The sequence below is a fragment of the Ovis canadensis genome, chromosome 6, assembly GCF_042477335.2.
Source record: "Ovis canadensis isolate MfBH-ARS-UI-01 breed Bighorn chromosome 6, ARS-UI_OviCan_v2, whole genome shotgun sequence".
Classification (NCBI taxonomy): domain Eukaryota; kingdom Metazoa; phylum Chordata; class Mammalia; order Artiodactyla; family Bovidae; genus Ovis; species Ovis canadensis.
Genome location: NC_091250.1, coordinates 88132362 through 88150917, shown reverse-complemented (window position 1 = coordinate 88150917; position 18556 = coordinate 88132362). Strand labels below are relative to the sequence as shown.

Genomic DNA, 18556 nt, shown 5'->3' with positions numbered 1-18556 from the left:
TCAGCCTGAACCCGGCTCCCCCTGACACCACGGGGAGGGAACACACATCCAAAGCCCAAGTTCAGCCAGTGAAGTACAGCTTGAACAGCCTAAAGGGGTTTCAGGGAGGAGAAGGCTGCAATAGGGTGTCTTCTAAAATGAGTTTAGCAGGAAGCGGCAGTTAGTGTCTACTCTAAGCAGATCAATAAGCAGGCACAGTTAGAACAGCCGATGGTGTTAGACAAGAGGACATGGTGTAACAAAGCCACAGGCCCTGTGGCACTCTTGCTGCCCTGTGGGAGATGCATGGGGGCCTGGGCAGGAGGGGCAGGAAGAGCTCCCGCATCCTAGTCACAGTCTGCGCAGGGGCTCCCCCTGCAACTCCCAGCCCAGCCTTTGGTTGACCAGTTATCTCTTCTCTGAGTGTGCTGGTAAAGAGCTAAAAACTTTTATCCAATCACCCTAGAATGAGGCCTCCTGTGTCAGGGTCTGCCATCTACCAATGTTCTTGAATATCTAAAATGAGGGTATTTCTTCTACTCAGAATGGAAAGAATAGTTCTTTAATGAGTTCCCAAGGAGACTAAGCTTAATACATTAATGCTCTTTCGTTAGGATTTTGGCCACCATCACAAAAAGAATGAACGTGCTGATTTTTCTGTTTGTTTTTGTTAGAGTCCTTTTTAGAACATGGATGTCAAGTTCACATTACTTATATTGAAATAAACTCCAAAGATGGGATGGTTATCGTGGCTACCAAAGGAAAATGAAAGAGAAAATGGGGGAAAAATACTAGATGTGATAAGAACAGGTGAAATAAGGTACGCGGGACAAAGCTGGGGAAATGGAGAGCATGACGTTAAGAAACAAAGTTGAGAGTTAAAGTGGAAAATTGAGAGGAGGGTGAAGGGGCAGACAGGAGGCCCAGGGAGGAGAATCTGCAGCCCTGATGGCAGGTACAACAGCTGACGGGGGCAGGATGGAGGAGATTGGAAAGGAGGGAGAGGGAGAGGGAGGGAATGAGAATGTGTGTGTATCTGAGGGTTGATTTATGCCACGGATACGTTCATCCTGGCAAAAGAAACACAATGCTGTTGCCTTTGAGAATGACAATGAGCATCTCCATAAAGCAGCTGATTTAAAATTCCTCCGGAGAAACCAAATTCAGGCTGCTGGTTAGGGAGCTTGGGAGGAGGGCGAGGGAAGGAGGAGGGGAGGACCCAGGTCATGCAAAAAGTGACAGCCACCATCCAGGGACAGGAAGGCAGCCTCTCTGTCCAGACAAAGGCCTGTCCTCGCAGACACACCCTGCAGTGGTTACAGGCCAGGGCAGGGCTGCAGGGCCAAGGCCATGGTGACTGAGCCCCAGGCTCTCAAGGGCAAGGCTCTTGTACCTGATCTGTGGTTCCCGCTCCAAATCTTTCCCTCAGCTGACTCAGAGGGGACGAGGCTGCTGGATACTTCGTCTGATTTATTGACATCTAAAAGATGACTGTCCAAACCTATCTGCCATCTCAGATGTCAAATGAATTGAATACAGGGATAAATATGGCTTTTTGGTGACTTTTTTTCTGCCCACTACTCAGGCATTGTCCTGGGAAGAACTGTGACACAAGCAGTCACTCAAAACCAGACCGTTAAGATGAGCTTGCCCTTAAGCTTCCAGGGAAATAAACTATTACCACTTCTTCCATCTGTAGACAGATGTATTTTAATAGATATGTATATTTTTACATATCCACGGATTCTTTATATGCACTGAGATAATAACCAGAGGGGAGAGTGGAACCTCTGTGCCTAAACTGAGTCCGTGTTACTTATGGCAATGAATGGAGTTACTGTTAGACTCGAATGTGAGCTAAAGGGGCGATATTTTATTCATTCAAATTTGGCCATTTGGCTGTACAATGGAATGCTGGAGAATGATATTATAGGAATGCACATCTATATTTATGAGGCTCTTTTCCTATGGTGTAGAAATTCCAAGCACATCATATTCTGTAGCTCTCACACTGCCAATTTAGATTTCCCCAGATTTTTCATAGCCATCCTTCATGCTACGACTATAAGAACAAGGCAGAGAGAAAATAAAATTGCTGTCTTCTCGAGCGAACTCCAGATACTCCCACAGTTAAAATGAATTTAAGAGAATGAGCAAAATCAAACACACACAGATTTAAAGACATCTGCTCTGTGCAGAAGTGGTGAAGAGCAGGTATTTATTCTTTGTGTCCTTGACAGCTGCACGAGGTGCTCAAATCCTCAAAGGTAAGACACTGTGGCATTTTAAAGTGAAATCCAGCCTGGCAGGAGACAGCAGCTACTGAAGACAGAGGTTCTTCCTCCTGAGCTAAACAGTCCGTGGACTAATAGACTGAGCCTTTTCTGACAAAGCTCCGGTATTATTCTAAAAATCACCTGCGGGCTTGGTCCGTGATATTCCTGATTCCTATCATCAGTAGGTGCATACATACTTCACAGCCTGGTTTGCTCTGAAATAAATAGGCACCTCCCTGATATGTGCTCTGGGAACATCAAGGTCACTGTAGTCCAACGCATTGCAGTGCAAAGCTTACAAAGCCACTCCGTGCTCTAGCAGATGAACAGTGATTTTCTATAAATGGCAGACTTTAAGAACTGGAGGGGCTCTTCAGATCAGCCATCACACGCATCTTCTTTGTTTTTCAGATGAGGAATATGAGGGTCAGAGAGCTTTAATGATTTGCCCTGAGGCCACAAAGCCAGGTGATGGCAGAGGCCTGTCAGGCATTTTTTTATTTCACTTACTGGCCACAGAACAACTGACTGTTATGTATAGGGTCCTTAAAAAGGATGCTACTGTTATTTCTGTCCTTTATAACTATGTTGTATATTAAAATCAGTTCTATGCACATGCATTATCTTTATACTCAGGGAAAAAAAGGTAATTTTTCTTCTAAAGGTTCAATCGCTTGCTACAGAAATTTTGGCAGGTGGTAGATTCACACTGTTCAGGAAAGAGTAGGCTTATTTATGCTCTATTCAGTCATTCTGTGCTCAGCGGACGGATACTAACCATCACTGGTACAACCTAGGACAGTTCTGGCTGAGATGACTACATGTGGACACTAGGGGGCAACCTTTCCAAATGCAGTCATTACAGGCGCAGCTCTGGTTTCCATGGGCTGGGAAGTTTCTTGAGCCAGAAAAAAAAACAAACACTTTTGTTTTTTGTTTTTTTAAATGGCATTCCAGTAGAAATCTCATTTCAAAAGAATGTCTTAATAATGGTGGCAAATTAGCTTGCTAGGACATTTACTGTCAATAGGTGTTATCCACTACTTCTCTTTTTAAAATAAACATACATACATACATACATACACAAAGACAACTCCAGACATAAAAAACATACATGCGCCTGACATAGATAAACACCCTCATTCCATGCTGGAGTCTACGAAGGGGTGGTCTTTTATGCTGCTTACTAAGCATCAATACCAGCATAACGTTTTTATGGAAAAATGCAAAGCATTCATGCAAGTTAATAAGTTAACTACTATTTCTATGACTTACCAGGAACATACTGCTTAGTCGACTGAAAAATAAAGCACAGTCTTTTGGGGGTGATACAGTGATATCTTATGGCACTCTAAAAATCACATTTGCTATGATAAGGGTCCCCATTTCCCTCCTTGAAAAGCAGAAGTCTCTTATTATATTGTTTCAAAACATAGCATTAGAGCTGTAAGGAAGCTTATGCATATCCATGCAGCGGAAGCAAAATTAGGCAGACCTCCTGTGAGTACATGTCATCCAGAGGAGAGCATTCAATTAGACAGCTATTCTGTTTCCCGCACATTTCTCCTCCTGCATTAACAGAACTGTTGCTTCGGAGAAGTTAGTTGTTTGACATTTTATTAATTATGAAATCAGATTCTTTAAACTTAGGCCTTACATCATTAACACAAACAACAGGCATTCACATGTTTCTACTGAGTTTCTACATTTTCAATATTGCAGAATTATCTATTTTTTACAACTCCAAATCCGCTTCATGGAGTGGTGCTGGCATGTGGTGTGGTGTAACACAGGTGCTACCGTTTAAGACAACAGACTATTACCTAATCTGTAAAGAACTCCTTGAAAGCCCTTGTGAAATACAGTTGGTTTGTAGACCGAGACCTGCAGGTCACTCCCCTTAGAAAGGGAATATTATGAGGGTTCATTGCTTCTTAGGAATAATATCCAGGAGCCAGAAACTTCAAGAAGGAAAGGTGGGGGGGGGGGGCGGTGGTTAAGGTTTTCTTCGGCCATCACTGTCCTTTCCTCTTCTCCAACTGAAGAGAAGCGACTAAGGCTAACTTTCCTTTCTGAGTCCATAAAATCTGTAGCAGTACGGCCAGCAAGAACCAACAATGGGAGCTAGTCAAGACGTGCTGGAATTTGAAGGAAGTGCCTAGGTTAGTTCTGAGGGCAGGACTATGGCCTTGGGCAGTGAGCTGGTAGGTATAAAGATCTAGGCAAGTCTGGGTGTGGTTCCAGGGTGTTGGCTATTTCCCAGTTGCCATATGCTATATTTAGCTGAGTACATGTGGAATATGTAACCAAACACAGGTCACAAAATACATAGCTTAATATTCAGTAGAAACAAGAATATTTCAAGCAAGCAGAAAACTCTGAGTACCGTGCTTCATCATGTCAATAGCTACTCAAGCCAGCTGTCTCCTTTATTATTTTTTTGCTTGGTTCATTCATTAATTTGTTCATTCACTGTTGCAGACTTACAAACAGATGGAAACCAGCACACCAGAGTCCCCTGTACACAGTCTGGATCGCCTCCAAGCAACCCAAGCTCAGAGAAGTGCTTGCTTAGGCACTTCTGCCGGGTGAGTGAGTTCTACTGAGCACTCCGGGAAACCTACGTTGTTGGATCCCAGGGGTCTTCGCTGCCCTTGCTTTTCCTGGATTTCCCATTATTTCAATCTCATTCAGTGAAGAATTATTTTATCTTCATTATTAAAGGAGTTACCACCTGAGTCAGTTTTATGGAGGAAAACTGCCCACCTCTGCAGCACAAACAGGAGGGAAGCGGAAGAGCTTCACAGATTCCCTCTGGGACAGGGTGGCTCAGGGAAGCCAGGGTCAGAAACACAACAGAACCCGTGACAGCCATTCACTGTCCAAGTACAGAGACTCAGAGAGGGTGAGCCTGCTGTGCATGCCTTCAGCTGACTGTGAACCCTGTGCTCAGGGATTACGGCCAACACTCAGTGGTAAGGAGTGCTCTCCTCCCACCCAACTTCTGCAGCTTCTCTAGGGTATCTGTCTTCATTAAGTCCAGTTAAAAACGAGGGAACAACTTGAGAGAAAAGGAGAGGGGGTGTTCTGAAGGTGGGTACAACATGACAGTGTACCTCTCACGGGTGCACAGAAGCTTCCAGAGAACTAAGCCAGGTTTGAGAAAGCAAACATTCTCACCGGGAGTTACCCCTGGACTTCCCAATCCATGACTCAAGGCCAAGCCAGGGACCTTTCCCACTTCCCTCCATGGCCGCCCCCCTCCCCCTTCCTATGCCTCTGACCTTCAAGCTGTCTTACCTGAAGAGTTTTGACTTTGCCCAGGATGTTGTCCTGTGACATTGCTTGAACTGTCTGCTCACTTTCTGCTCCCCCATCAGGGATAAAAATACTGTCATGGGAAAATGCCCGGGTTCCCATAGAATAGTTGAAGGACCTGGAATGCAAATCATGTGCTTCATTTTATTAGGATGATAAGACTTCTTTTGGCAATTCCATCTCCTGTTCCTCCTGATTCAGGGGACTCCACCCACATCCCCAATCTCACTCAGAAAGTGCTTCCAGCCCGCTGTCCTCTTCTGCGAGGGGTCAGCCAAGTAGCTGGGCAGACAGAAGTGTCCCTCGGGAATAAAAGAGCCTGTCTCCTACACAGCATGTTTTAGAGCCACTCACTGGGAGAACTCCACATGCTTGCTACCTGTTTGTGGAGGACCCAGGACAGAAAGCACTGCAGAAATTTTAGCTGCAGGAGCCCTCCTCCTGATGAGCTATCAAGTATGTCAAGCAGTCCTTTTTAAGCAACATGAAGATCTCGAAGTATGAGGCAAGAATTTCTCTCTCTCATAATCACATTGGGAAGAAAAATACATACATCTAAAACAAAGACTTGATGAGGACTGGAACTGCTGATGGGCACTATCGGAATAAAGAGTCTCTCTGTCGAGACTCCTCAGGAATTCAGAGGGGTGGGGGCACATGTGCTAAGGAGACTCTAAATGGGCGTCATGCATTGGGCAGCTTGACAGTGGTAGGTTCCTAACAATAAGAACGCTTCAGTTGAAAGGCTGGACTTCAGAGGAATTCTAGACTTCTAACCTGACTGTGAGGTATAGGTTGGGTGAACTGCAGGAAGACGGGGCAGCAGATGCCAACTGATCCTCACTTGATCAGGGAAATTAAGCTATTTCTGGGAAGGAATACGCAGGGACAGAATCACACACTCTCTGTAAGGCTAGACAGGCACACTTCCATGATGCCAGGCACACAGGCAGCTATCCCAGAGCTGAGAGCTCTACTTCTCCCTCTCCCCTCCCCCACAGAAAGCAGTCCCATCGGGAGGCTTTATCAGTGATCAAGGGCAGGAAAGAAGAGCCAGTACTAGGGGAAAGGGGTCGCTGGCTGGTACCTCTGAGCTGAATTACAGAAATGCTGCAGGCAGGGTCCCAACGAAATTTCTTGGGAAGACTGAGTACCAAATTATATCATCAAATTGGCCAAATTACCAGCAGTATGGTAACAAAGCATATGAAGTTTAGAGACAAAAGACTTGGACATAAGCCTCCTGGCTGTGTGATAATAAAAACAATAATAACTACCAATTGCGACTTTGATGAAAACACTGTGCTGAAAGCTTTACTTTAGTGATCTCATCACCAACTTATCGTTGCAAATAAAACTCAGGGGGTAAATAGCCTTATATCGTAGTGCTAGCGGTAAAGAATCTGGCTGGCACTGCTGGAGACACAAGAGATGCAGGTTCGATCCCTGGGTCAGGAAGATCCCCTGGAGTAGGAAATGGCAACCCACTCTGGTATTTTTACCTGGAGAATCCCAAGGACAGAGGAGCCTGGTGGGCTACAGTTCATGGAGTCACAAAGATTTGGACACGACTGAAGCGACTTAGTACACAAGTAGGCAAAGTCACCTAAATAGAAGCTGTCGCATGAGAAACAGGATTCAGAACAGCTGAACACAATCCCAGGCCAGGCAGCTGAAGTGTTTTAAAGTGGTAGAAGGTCTTTAGTAGTCCTTCCCTTGGGCGGAGCAGTGGGAGAGGAATACAGGATGCCAGCATCATGTGGGCTGGAATATGGGAAGGCTGGAGATACTAAATAGCTGGAATAATCAGTGAGCCTTCAGCTACATGGCACAAAACACTGTGGAGTAGCAACCCACGTTATGAAAAATGAGGCACTGTTTTAGCATATGAATATGAGAGGAAATTAAATGTGTCATTATGTCCTCGTTCCTCAGAAACTTTGTGACCTATGCTACAAAATGAACTTCCAAATTCACCCAAAGATGCTAGGAATTAAAATTTCATTCAAAGTTATGGAATCAAACCTTTTAATATCCTGTCTAAATTTTTTTTCTCAGATTCCCTGGCTAGGATTCAGATGAAAGAAGAGGTAACTAACTTCATTTTCTACACAGTGTTTTTACAAATGGCTTATGTATACACATAGGCTCTCAGATATTCTCATAAACACATATATACACAAGTCCAACTTAGATGCTTAATAAATGTTTATAGTGTCTCACAGTTGTATGCACATAATAGGCAGACACTGGAAGGCCAAGTTCTCTTGCAGTTTCCAAGTCAATCGTCTGGCTGAATCATGACTTTTTTTTTTTTTTTTTTTAATGTGGACCATTTTTAAAGTCTTTATTGAATTTGTTACAATATTGCTTCTGTTTAATGTTTTGGTTTTTTGGCCTTGAGGCACGTGGGTTCTTAGCCCCTGACCAGGGATGAACACACACTCCCTACATTGGAAGGCAAGTCTTAACCACTGGGCCGCCAGGGAAGTCCTTGAATCATGAAGTTTAACTCTTAGCTCCAATTCCTTTTTTCCAGAAAAACTAAGAACCAACAGTTTCCTGCTCTTCTGTGTTTGTCCCAAATGTTCCTTGCTGCTAGCCAGGATTTAATGTCCCCACATTCCCCACTTCTAGATGATCTTATTGCAAAATAGAGAAAATGAACAGTAATAGGAGTAGCAGTAATAATTATACTAGTGTAGTCAAAGTAGTAATATTAATACTGGCTAAATTTTATTGGGTACTTGCTATGTCCCCTCCATATGTGATAACTTCTTTAATATAACATCTCAATCCTTGTGATATACACTATTTAAAGCTTATGTGATAGGAACTATTATTAAGCCCATTTATAGATGAGGAAACTGAGGCTTGAAGACAGCGACTTGCCATAAATTAAATGACTGTATATGTGTGAACCTGTTTCTGACCTGTGTTCTACTGGTCTATTTGTCTGTTTTCATAGTAACAATCCCATGCTGTCTTAGTTACTATAAGTTTCTCCCCACCCCAAGATTATCTATTTATTTTTGGTTGCTCTGGGTCTTCATTGTTGTGTGTGGGCTCTCTCTAGTTGTGGTGAGCAGACACTACTCTTCACTGCAGTGTGCAGGCTTCTCACTTCAGTGGCTTCTCCCAAGGGCTCCAGGGCACGTGGGTTTCAGTAGCTGTGGCACGAAAGGGCTTAGTTGCTCTACGGCATTTGCAATCTTCCCGGACCAGCGGTTGAACCAGTGTCTCCTGCACTGGCAGGTGGATTCTTACCCACTGTACCACCAGGGAAGTCTTATAGCTGTTTTATGAGTCTTCAGTTCAGTTCAGTTCAGTTCAGTCGCTCAGTCGTGTCCGACTCTCTGTGACCCCATGAATCGCAGCACGCCAGGCCTCCCTGTCCATCACCATCTCCTGGAGTTCACTCAAACTCACGTCCATTGAGTTGGTGATGCCATCCAGCCATCTCATCCTCTGTCGTCCCCTTTTCCTCCTGCCCCCAATCCCTCCCAGCATCAGAGTCTTTTCCAATGAGTCAACTCTTCGCATGAGGTGGCCAAAGTACTGGAGTTTCAGCTTTAGCATCATTCCTTCCAAAGAACACTCAGAACTGATCTCCTTTAGGATGGACCAGTTGGATCTCCTTGCAGTCCAAGGGACTCTCAGAAGTCTTCTCCAACACCTCAGATCAAAAGCATCACTTCTTCGGCACTCAGCTTTCTTTATAGTCCAACTCTCATATCCATACATAACCACTGGAGAAACCATAGCCTTGACTAGATGGACCTTTGTTGGCAAAGTAATGTCTCTGCTTTTGAATATGCTATTTAGGTTGGTCATAACTTTTCTTCCAAGGAGTAAGCGTCTTTTAATTTCATGGCTGCAATCACCATCTGCAGTGATTTTGGAGCCCCCTCAAAATAAAGTCTGACACTGATTCCACTGTTTCCCCATCTAACTACCGCACAATTGCACTCATCTCACACAATAGTAAAGAAAAGCTCAAAATTCTCCAAGCCAGGATTCAGCAATATGTGAACTGTGAACTTCCAGATGGTCAAGCTGGTTTTAGAAAAGGCAGAGGAACCAGAGATCAAATTGCCAACATCCGCTGGATCATCAAAGAAGCAAGAGAGTTCCAGAAAAAACATCTATTTCTGCTTTATTGACTATGCCAAAGCCTTTGACTGTGTGGATCACAATAAACTATGGAAAATTCTGAAAGAGATGGGAATACCAGACCGCCTGACCTGCCTCTTGAGAAACCTATATGCAGGTCAGGAACCAACAGTTAGAACTGGACATGGAACAACAGACTGGTTCCAAATAGGAAAAGGAGTAAGTCAAGGCTGTATATTGTCACCCTGCTTATTTAACTTCTATGCAGAGTACATCATGAGAAATGCTGGGCTGGAAGAAGCACAAGCTGGAATCAAGATTGCCAGGAGAAATGTCAATAACCTCAGATATGCAGATGACACCACCTTTATGGCAGAAAATGAAGAGGAACTAAAAAGCCTCTTGATGAAAGTGAAAGAGAGTGAAAAAGTTGGCATAAAGCTCAACATTCAGAAAACTAAGATCTTCGTTACTTTCTCTCAATAAAGTTTTGTAGTTTTCTGTATAGAGGTCTTTTACATATTTTCATAGATTTAGTCCTACATATTTGATGTTTCTGAATCTATTATAAATAATATAGGTTAAAATGTTTATTTTTCTAATTGTTTATTGGAAGAGTATTAAAGCATCACTTGGTTATTGATTATTGACATAATAATTAGGCTTAACTAAATTTATTTATTAATATAATAATGTGATTGTTGATTCTTTTGGATTTTCTATGTATACAATCATTTTATCTGTGACAAAAGACAGCTTTATTTGTTCATTTTCTTTCTTTCTTTCTTCTCTTTTGGCCACACTATGGTTTGTGGGAGCCTTGTTCTCTGACTGGGGATTAAACTTGGGCCCCTTACTGCGGAAGCACAGAGTCCACCACTGGACCATCAGGGAAAGTGAAAGTGAAGTCACTCAGTCGTGTCCGACTCTTTGCAACCCCATGGACTGTAGCCTACCAGGCTCCTCTGTCCATGGGATTTTCCAGGCAAGAGTACTGGAGTGGGGTGCCATTTCTTTCTCCATGAGATCTTCCCAACCCAGGGATTGAACCCAGGTCTCCCGCATTGCAGGCAGATGCTTTACCATCTGAGCCACCAGGGAAGACCCTATTTGTTCATTTTTCAATCTCCCTCTCCCTTCCTTCCTTCCATACTGCAATTAGCTAGGATCTTCTCAGGAACTTAAACAGAGGTGGTGATGGTAGACTTTGTCATGTTCCCAAACTGACCAAAAAAGCATTCAATATTTTCCCATAAATTATGATGTTAGCTAGGCTTCTCAGATGGCACCAGTGGTAAAGAACCCACCTGCCAATGCAGGAGACATAAGAGACGTGGGTTTGATCCCTGGATTGGGAAGACCCCTTGGAGGAGGGCATGGCAACCCACTCCAGTGTTCTTGCCTGGAGAATTCCGTGGACAGAGAAGCGGTTGTGCTATGGTCCACTGGGTGTCTCTTACAACTGATTTTAAGATTTTCCTTTGTCTTTGGTTTTCTCAGTTATTGTCTATTGTGGCTAGGTGTGAATTTCTTCTGATTTATCTAGCTCAGGGTACATAATACTCCTCAAACCCATTGCTTGGTGTCTTTCATCAGTTTGGGGAAAGTCTCAGCCATTGTTTCTTCAAATACTGCTTCTGCCCCATTTTTCCCCATTCCTCCTCTGATCCTGTAATGTTAGACCTTTACAGTATAAGTCACATCTTTCATGGTCTTTTCTGTATTCATCATTCTTTTTAATTAATATGATTCAGTCTGGATTTTTCTACTCACCTAACTTTCAGCTCATTAATGTTCTCTTTAGCGGTGTCTAGTCTGCTGTTAAAACTACCTACTGAGTTCTTACTATCAGTAGCATTTGCCAGACCTAGAATTTCCATTTGATTCTTTTTAATAGATTCCAGTTGTCTCATGAAATTATCCATCTTGTCAACTATTTTGTTGAATATATTAATTACAATTATTTGAAAAGCTCTGTCTGAAAAAGCAATATTTTAGTCCCTTTGGGTTTTTTTTTTTTTTTTTTTTTTTTTGCTGCACAGCATGCAAGATCGTAGTTACCAGACCAGGAATCAAACCTGGGCCCTCTGAGGTAAAAGCAGTGTCCTAACCACTGGACCACCAAAAAAGTCCCTTTTTAAGAAAAAATATTTATTTTTATTTTTTGGCTTGGGTCTATTTCTATTATCTTGTTTTCCTCATAGTCTGTTTCTTAAATGCCTGGTAGTTTTTTATTGAATTCAACATATTTGCATGAAAAATTGTAAATGGCTGGGTCCTCTCCTTCTAGAGAGGATTTGCTGGTTCCTCTAGCAAGCAGTAAAGGAGTAGATCACATCAATCCAATCAGGATGATCACAGTGATTAGCAACCTTTGTAAGGCTCAGGCTACCTCTGCTTTGTCCTTGCTTCTAGCATATAGGCCTCCTGGAGTCTCAAATAAAAACGTGGGTTATTATATGTAAAATAGATGACCAGTGTAAGTTCAACGCATGAAGCAGGGCACTCAAAGCCAGTGCTCTGGGACAACCCAGAGGGATGGGGTGGGAAGGGAGATGGGAGGGGGGTTCAGGATGGGGGAACACATGTACACACATGGCTGATTCATGTTGATGTATGGCAAAAACCACCACAATATTGTAAAGTAATTATCCTTCAATTAAAATAAATTAATTAAAAAAAAACCACATGGGTTATTTCCTAAAAGTCCTTCTCCTTGGTAGGTTGGTGAGTCTTGAAATTGTGTACAAACCCCTCTGTCCTTGTCTTTTGAAGTAAAATGCTGACTCAAGAGTTAATGACTGGAGACTTTTCCTGGTGGCACAGTGGACAAGAATCCACTTGCCAATGCAGGAGACAAAGTTTCGACCCCTGGTCCAGGAAGATTCCACACATCACAGAGCAACTAAGCCCTTGGATCACAACTACTGAGCCCAAACTTCAGCACCCGCAAGTGGCAACCACTGAGGCCACGTGCTGCGACTACTGAAGCCCACACCTAGAGCCTGTGCACGGCAGCGAGAAGCCCACGCACCTCAACGAAGAGCAGCCCCCGCTCACTGCAATTAAAGAAAGGCTCCGCAAATCAACAAAGACCCACTGCAGCCAAAAATAAAAATAAATAAGAAAAATTATTTTAAAAAGAAAGAAAAAATTGAGTAAAATTATATTAAAAAAGAGTTAACGACTGGGATGTGTGAAGATGTAGAAACAAAGAACAGCTGTTGGACTAGGAAACTGATAACAATTTAGACTAAAATTCTGCCACATGGCAGAATCATCGAACTTACAGTTCCTTGAAAGATACAGATAAAGGTCTGACACACACTCCTAAGTTGTTTTTTATGGGAAGCAGACCCCCTCCAGATGAAAACTGCTGACCAGAAGAACACAGACCCTACACTGGTTGAAACCAGAAGGCTGATGAAGCTTGAAACTCCACCTTGATGCCAACCAATCCCAGAATTGTCCAAGAACTGATCATGCCCTGCTCCTTGAACACTATAAAACTCCTCACTACCCCCTGCAGGGTGAGTCACACAGTCTTAAGGGCATTAGCCCACTGTGGCCCCCTCTGCCTGGCAAAGCAATAACAGCTCTTTTCTACATCACCCAAAACTCTGTCTCCACGTTTCTATGTGGCACCAGTGAACAGAGGCTGAGTTTTGGCAACAATCTCAAACTACAATTTTTGTCTTTCCAGCACCAAAGATTGCCAAAAATTCTGCTGTTTTTCAGCCTTCATCCTTGTGCAGCTTTACCAACAAACGCCTCAAAAGGAAAACTGTTACTTCGATTTAGATTTCATTCTGGGCTTCTCTCCTCTTGGGGAATTTAGTCCCTCAAGTGCTGGCTGTCCTGGCAGTCTCAAACTCTAATTTTTGTGTTCCAGCCCCATGAGTTTGCTTACAGCTCTTCGGCCTTCTCCTCCTCTTGGTGGCCACCCTGAACATTTTTGGTCTCTTGGCCTGTACTCAAGAGTCAACTAATGCCCACTGGAAAGAAGCAATATGCAGAAACTATGGCTCAACTCAGTGGATCTCCCTTCTCTCCAGGATCTCACTGCTCAAGTCTGGTGCCCCGGCAGCAATCTGACACCTTCAAACAGACATCCCTGTTAGAATATGTTATTTGTATTTTCAGTTGTTCTTGGTGAGAGGACTGATTTGTTATAAGCTACTTCATCACATACAAAAGTGAAAGAACTATTTTTTTTAATATTTATTAAGTTTCTACACACTTCAGAATCTATTTTTTGATATGGCCACTGCTGTTATGAGAATTACTTTACTTTTTCTGTTACACAAATTAGTTTATTTTGCCCTTTAGTATGATAATTCCAAAATTTAACTTGAGGATAAACACAGAAGCAGCTGTGACATAAAAGGAAAGAGTCACTTGGCAATGCCCTGAGTCCTCCAGTGTGGGTATCCAGCCTCCCAGAACACAGGCAGGAAGACAATACCTACTTTTCAAAGTGAAGAAAAACATTCGTACCTTTCTCTCGTATCTGTTTTTGTGCCTTTTTTAAAGCCCCGAGAAGAAACGGCAGAGGAGAACGGCAGAGGTCACTGATTTATTAGTAACATTAATGAACACTCTCTTCTAGATAATTCACTTTACATAACACGAGTTTAACATTACATCCTTGGCAATTTGTGTAACTTTAGCTCTTTGGTAATCATGGTTACCAATTTTGTCTCCAAACAACTCTACAATGCAGATTATTTTCTTTTCTCTGAAGAGGAAGTTGACACAAAGAGTGGGTAAGAATGTTGTCCAAAGTTCCAGATTTTGAGACAGGGCTGGACTGGAAACTGAATAGCCCACGTGCAGAGATCTCAGCTTGAAACTATGTTCTAATGAACAAAGAGCTTGGTGGGATCTTTGTCCTTAACCAGCTGGGAACTATGAATTACGTGATTAGGAGGTGGAGGGGCAATTTACCACAAATTGCACCTTAGCCAAGTTCATCTGGACTTCTTTATTCTTGACATTTACAGATCTTTCATGACTGATTGCAAAGTAGGCCAGTTCTCCCCCTTCTGTTTATTAAGAGTGAGCCAAGAGGCGAAGGGTCTCTGTGCCTCCGTGCTGCAACTTACCCTCGGAGTATCTGTTCAAATGGAAGAAATCGGACCTGCTGTGGCAATCTTCTCTTGTGATGCTTAGAATACCTAGCATTCTCTTAATCAACTGTGAGATGTATAAAGATGTCTAAAACTCCCCAGATTTTTAACGTCTAACTGAAAGATTATCAATACAGTCATTTAACAGTCATCTTAACTTAAGCAAGATCTGAAGTCAAATGTAAAGCGCATGGGGGAAAAGCAAACTCTAGAAAGACAGGAAGAGGCCCACTTGGGAAATTTAGAACAACACTGGGCCCTGAGGAACCGTTTTCATAAGCTTAGAGAAGAATCACTGAGCCGTGACTTATACAGATGCCACAAAAATGGTCCCTTTGGACTTAGAGGTCCAAAGAGCAGAGAAGTTCCTGGGGCCTTATAGAAAAAGAAAGGGCTCGCAACTCTCATCTCTAGATTTCTGTTCTGGTTTTTTGTTGTTGTCGTTGAGAATATTGTTATTCGCAGAGAGACTGGGATTCCAAACATCTATCAGAAGCTTCTAATCAGCTCATGGAGGCCACTGTTCATCTTTCCCCTCAACGTCTTACTGACTCCTTTGGTTATCCTTCCAAAGGCAGAGACAGTAGAATGGCCTGGGACTACTCTTTGGGCCTTAACGATCAGTTTTTTTTTAAACTATTTATTTATTTATTTGGCTTTGTCAGGTTAGCTGAATCACGCAGGTTCTTTCCAGCAAACGGACTCTCCAGTTGCAGCGCATGAGGATTTCAGTAGTTGTAGCGTGCAGGCTTAGTTTGTTGGCATGTGGGATCTTAGCTCTCCAACTGGGCATCAAACCCATGTCCCCTGCATTGCAAGGCAAATTTTCATACACTGAAATACCAGGGAAGTCCCAATAATCACTTATAATAACTAACTCCAATACTACACTCTCTTCTACCCACCTGTCTCCAGCTACACCAGTGGACCCCACTGTTGCTGTTTAGTCGCTAAGTTGTGTTAGACTCTTGCAACCCTATGGACTGTAGCCCACCAGGCTCCTCTGTCCCTGGGACTTCCCAGGCAAGAATACTGGAGTGGGTTGTCATTTCCTTCTCCAGGGGGATCTTCTTGACCCAGGGATTGAACTGGTGTTTCTTGCACTGGCAGGCGGATTCTTTACCACTGAGCCACCAGGGAAGCTTACTACTTGGACTGATACTACAGTGGACCCTACCACTTGGCTAGCCCATTGTCTCTACAAATTTGACACAAACGAAAGCAAACTTAGGCGTTTCCCACAAAATTCCAATCTTTCCTATTTCTTTGTTACTATCATCCCTTAGGTTCTGTGCCATAATATTTTGTAAGTGAAGTCAGATCCAGGTTAGGGGCAAGTTATTGTACCGAATAACTTAATGAGTAACATTATCTGCCCTTTCACAGGTAGAAATCCTTCAAAAACAATATTGAAATCAATGAGTAAGACTGCAAATCCTGAGCTCTGGGACCCATTTAAACCTGCACTGGATTCTGCTTGCCACAGTCCTCCACAGCTATGCCTGGAGTCCTGGAGAGCTCCGTGCCCCATCTCCAGTGGGTCCCTAATGGAAACCAGCACCAGGAGAGAGAGCTGCGAACCCAGGGCGGCAGCAGTTCTTGCCAGCCAGCAGTCTCTGCTGACTCTGTGATCACCAAGGCATGATTTGTCCTTTTGGACAAAGAAGCTGAGGCCCCAAAGGTAAACAGAGAGGCTTTATCAAGACAGAACTGAAGGACTTCCCTGGTGGTCCAGTGGCTAGAACTCTGTGCTCCCAACACAGGGGGTCTGGATTTGACTCTGGTCGGGGAAACAGATCCCACGTGCTGCAATTACAAGAACCCAAATGCTGCAAGAAACATCAAAGATCCTATGTGCTGCAACTAAGATGCATTGCAGCCAAATACATTTTTTTTTTTTAAAAGAACTGAAACCAGGAGGGACAGTGACAATAATGCTCACTAGCCCTTCAACTGCCCTTAGCAGATCCTCTGCTTATTTCCTGTAATACGATTGACATCTGTAAATGATCTCCAGCTGAAGTCTCCTCCAATTCCACTTCCTCTTAAACCTGACATTCATCTTTAAGGAGTTAATTTGCCAGCTCAGAAACCTCTAGTGGTTCCTTTTTTGCCAAATTCTACCAGATGAAGCTGCAATGGCTGCCTGGCACTTAAGGCTCTTCATGATTGCATTTAGGGACCCTAAAGCACTCTGGCTTTCTGAAGCAGAGGCCCTGCAATGCAGGGATTTAGTACTCAGACTGAAGCCAGTGTGCCTCTCTATGAAACCTGGTTCTGCCACTTACAGCTGTGTGGCCTTGGGCATGTCACTAAACCTCCAGGGTCATCGGTTTCCTTATCTGTAAATGAAGATGATAATACGACCTACCTCATGCAGCTTAGGGCTTCCCTGGTGGTTTAGATGGTAAAGAATCTGCCTGCAATGCAGGAGACCTAGGTTCAATCCCTGGGTTGGGAAGATCCCCTGGAGAAGGGAAAGGCTACCCACTCCAGTATTCTTGCCTGGAGAATTCCATGGACAGAGAAGTCTGGCGGGCTACAGTCCACGAGTTCACAAAGAGTCAGACATGACTGAGAGACTAAGCACAGCATGCGGAACTTATTTAGGATTAACTGAGCCTCCATTGGTAAAAACCTTGGAGTGATGTATTTATATAAATATTACCTATTATTGTCAAGTGTTACCCCACTTCAAACATCCAGAAACGCAAAGCCAACCATTCAGTCCCCGAAATACCCTCTCTTGGCTCCATTGCTGCATGGGCTCTTCCTCCCCATGACTGACTGCCCAGTGCCAATCTCTCAGTGCAGGTCCTACTTTATCCTTCAAAGTCCAACTGACACCTTATCAATCCCACACAGCCTTGCCTGTTTTGCTGGAAGAAGGGGATCTTTTCTCCCTCAGAAAGTCCTATGCATGCACTTCTCGTTACATACATGTTTATGTTATGATTACTAAAATCATGCCTTAAATGAGAAGGAAAACAAAAGTGCTTTCACATTGTAAAATGCATCATTATATTTTCACTAGAGCACTTGGGAGTTGCATGAGGGCAGGGATCATAACTGTTATCTTTGTTTCTCCCATGAAAGTGTGAAAGTGTTAGCCGCTTAGTCGTGTCAGAATCTTTGTGACCCCATGGACTATAGGCTGCCAGACTCCTCTATCCATGGAATTCTCCAGGCAAGAATACTAGAGTGGGTAGCCATTCCCTTCTCCAGGGGATCTTCCTGACCCAGGGATCGAACCTGGGTCTCCTGCACTGCAGGCGGACTCTTTACCATCTGACCCACCAGGGAAGCCCATACCAAGGAAGTGGAAGCCCAGTTTCTCCCACAGCACTTTACAAAATAAAAGCTGTGAGTTGTTTTCAGTGGATGAGTAAAGGATTAACAGTGTACTGGAGTTCATCAGATGGGTTTTCAATGGAGAGGTCACTGAGGGAGTCAAAGTCCTGAGAAGGCAAAAAGTGGGCAAGTTAGGATGATCAGCATTTTCAAAGGTTCCTTCTAGGCCTCCTTCTCAACTCAAACCAGCAAACTGCATCTGGCTTTGTTTCCCATCTCTCTCTCACCAAGTTTTCCAGGTTTCATTCTGTGTCAGTTTATAGTTCTTAGCTGCAAGTGAGAGAAACCAACTTTGTCTCACTCAACCAAGAGAAAAGCTGCTAGGATTTCCCTCGTGGTCCAGTGGTTAGGATCCCACCTGCCAATTCAGGGGACATGGGTTTGATCCCT

General features: G+C 43.5%; 1 protein-coding gene across 2 annotated transcripts in view; it reads right to left on the bottom strand.

Annotated features, from left to right (window-relative positions):
* CRACD (capping protein inhibiting regulator of actin dynamics) overlaps window positions 1-18556 on the bottom strand; it is a 289119-nt gene that overhangs the window by 30477 nt on the left and 240086 nt on the right. Inside the window, exon 4 of one of the 2 annotated variants that reach the window (XM_069594149.1) lies at window positions 5556-5691. The exons of the other annotated variant lie outside the window; for it this stretch is intronic. Within the exon in view, the coding sequence (XP_069450250.1) occupies window positions 5556-5675 (120 nt within the window). The 5' untranslated portion in view covers window positions 5676-5691. The remainder of the gene's footprint in view (window positions 1-5555; window positions 5692-18556) is intronic. 2 annotated transcript variants of the gene reach the window in all.